Source organism: Sitodiplosis mosellana, unplaced genomic scaffold (assembly GCF_009176505.1).
Source record: "Sitodiplosis mosellana isolate CC-2019 unplaced genomic scaffold, AAFC_SMos_1.0 Smas_scaffold_7080, whole genome shotgun sequence".
Lineage (NCBI taxonomy): Eukaryota > Metazoa > Arthropoda > Insecta > Diptera > Cecidomyiidae > Sitodiplosis > Sitodiplosis mosellana.
This window is the reverse complement of record NW_022602196.1, coordinates 1-2734: the sequence shown is the minus strand read 5'-3', so window position 1 is coordinate 2734 and position 2734 is coordinate 1. Positions and strand designations below refer to the sequence as shown.

Genomic DNA, 2734 nt, shown 5'->3' with positions numbered 1-2734 from the left:
TGTTTCGACACATTGACACAGTTTTCAAACAAATTTCCTAATACGGATGTTTGTGTTCTAGTCGTAGTTTCCGTTGTGGATTCTAATCTTTCAATGACATAGCATTCACAATACTTGCAATGTTCTATGAAAGGATTGATTACATGAAATGTCCATTCATTGCTTAAATTTGATGTTATATTCTCCAAGATATCTGATCCTCTTCCTCTATGCTTAAGAAGAGCCATTTTTTTTAGTCTCTGGCATCGTTCCAAAAAACGAAGGATATGTTCGGAATTAATATCCCTATTCAAATCAATCGTTATTTCTTCGATATTTGATAGAATATTTGGCAATTCCCAAAAATCTTCGAAGTCTTTTGCAAAATAATCTTCAATTTCCATCAATTTCAATGTCACCAGATTTTCAGCCGCACCAAAAGATCTGTTCATATATTCAGTAATTATTATTTCGCCATTAATACACAAATGTTTTAGATTCTTCAAATCAAATGGATTTTTATACATAATGGTACCAAAATTATCAATCTTCAAATGTTGTACTGTACGTAAGGGGAAATTGCTTAATGGACCATGGAAAATCGCCATATTGTTTACCACATTGAAGTATTGGAGACTTGGTAGTTTTTCGAGACAATGTTGAGTGAGTTCTAAACGTGATTCACTATTCACTAAGCATATTTGCAGACTTGTAACTTGTTTCAGCTGATTGTGTAAACCTTCAAAAAGGTTTTTGGATTTATTACACTCCAATGACAGTCGCTTCAGTGTATTAGCGCAGAATTCGGCTAAATAATATTCAATTTGAGTACAAATGTTTACATGAAAGAAACTAAAACTGATAGTCAATTCCTCAAATATGCATCCAAAATTGCGCAAAAACTTCAATGCCACAGATGGGTTCGTAATAATTATTTTCGGATCCCTCGAGAATGATCTGAAACCAGCTGCATAATCCCTATTAAAAACAAATAAAATGTTGTACCATTAAACAAATTCAATTTTCCTGGACTAATGAATGAATTGCAAGAAATACCTTTTCGAAAGACTAATGTCCGATCCAAGTATAAAATATGTATCTTTGTACTTTCTTCTGAATACATGGAATGCCGCAGCATAAAATTGTTTGTTGCTGTCAACAACGTTTATCAGATCATACATGTCCAAGTTCTCAAAAATCGATTCCATACAATCAGTGGTCAAACTTGTAATCTTCGTCAATATTGGTATGTCTGATGCACTTTCTACGGGTTCCGAAACGTCCATAGGAGAACTCACAGGAGAAGCATTCATAGGAGAAACTGGTAAGTCATTTGATTTTGTTGACTCCTCAATAATCGTATTCAGTTTTAATGCATATTCATTGTTTTTATTCAACATTTCTTTCGCAATTTCGGCTATTTCACTTTGCAAAATTTTCTCAAGCGAATGCTTTGTGACTATGTCTGATGCACTTTCTATAGGCTCCGAATCGTTCATAGAAGAATTTGGTAATTCATTCAATTTAGTTGACTTCTCAATAAATTCAATTAATTTAAATGAGTATTCGTGGTTTTTATTTAATATTTCCTTCACTAATCCAATTATTTTACTAAGTTGGGCTGTTTCAACTGACTCATCTGAGCTTTCTGCTGAATGCTCAGAAGAGTAGTATTGTTTATTCACGTGTTCAATCGTTGTTTTTTTGTTTGAATCCATGATATTTGTGAATGATAACGATTCTATCGAAAATATAATACAAATTGGCGTCGTATTTTATTTGAAAATACATGGATCGAATATTTTCACGGGTTTTGTATTTTGGCTATTAGACAAATGTCATATATTCGTTCAATACTAAATTTATACATAGATACCAACAAAAGAACGCAAAAAACACCCTTCTTTAGTACATCCCTCAAGAAACATACTCAAATTGATTGTAAACATGACACATACCACATAATCTAAAATGCCTGGAAAAGTTTCTATTAGCCGGTCGTATATTGCGGATTGAAAGAAATCATGTCGGACGAAGAAACTAGTTTTGATTTGATTGATGTGTTTGTACAAATATGTTCGGACAAAGAAAACCATTATGGTGCGTACACTCAACTTGAAAAACATTCCCGTTGTTTTGGGAAACACATCGTAAAGGTGACTGAAATAATTGGGCAACAAAATGAACATGAGGATGTCCGCAAACAAGCAGCATTGGAGTTCCTACGACAGTGTTCGAGTGATATTGGTTCTCTGAAAAATTATTTCCGTTTGAAATATTCAGAAATCGAAGTAACCGATCGCAAGCAACTAGTCGAAAACGTAAGTTTATTTCATTCATACAAACAATAGTTTTCAAAATAGTTTTTCTGCAAATAATGTACTTTATGCATAGCTGAAATTGGCAATAAAAAACGTTGATAAAGAATGTTTGGTAGAGGTTGTCTGCAAATGTTGGAGAACATTGATCGAACTGGATGAAACTTGTAGAGAGATCGATATCCGCGAGCTATCAGAGGAATCATCAAACATTCACCAAAAAGCAGCGACATTATTGGCAAGAGGTGATTGAATTTGAATATTTATCATCTTGAACACATTTTTTAAGCAAACGAAAAAACCTTCGATGAATGTTCACGTTCAGGCCATCAGGACTACAAAACCGTGAATTTGGCTGCTCTCTCACTGCTGAATAAGGCATTTGAATTCGAAAGCTTTCTTACAACTTTCGGAAAATACGCTGACAAAATATTGGA

The 2734-nt window shown here is 33.6% G+C and overlaps 1 protein-coding gene across 1 annotated transcript; it reads right to left on the bottom strand.

Annotated features, from left to right (window-relative positions):
* Window positions 1-11: 11 nt before the first annotated feature.
* Window positions 12-1697, bottom strand: LOC129580125 (uncharacterized; the record flags this gene model as incomplete). Its single annotated transcript, XM_055470320.1, has 2 exons — window positions 1036-1697; window positions 12-957 (listed from the first exon to the last, which is right to left on the bottom strand). Coding segments are annotated over exons 1-2 (1608 nt in total), but the record flags the coding sequence as incomplete, so codon positions are not given.
* Window positions 1698-2734: the final 1037 nt, after the last annotated feature.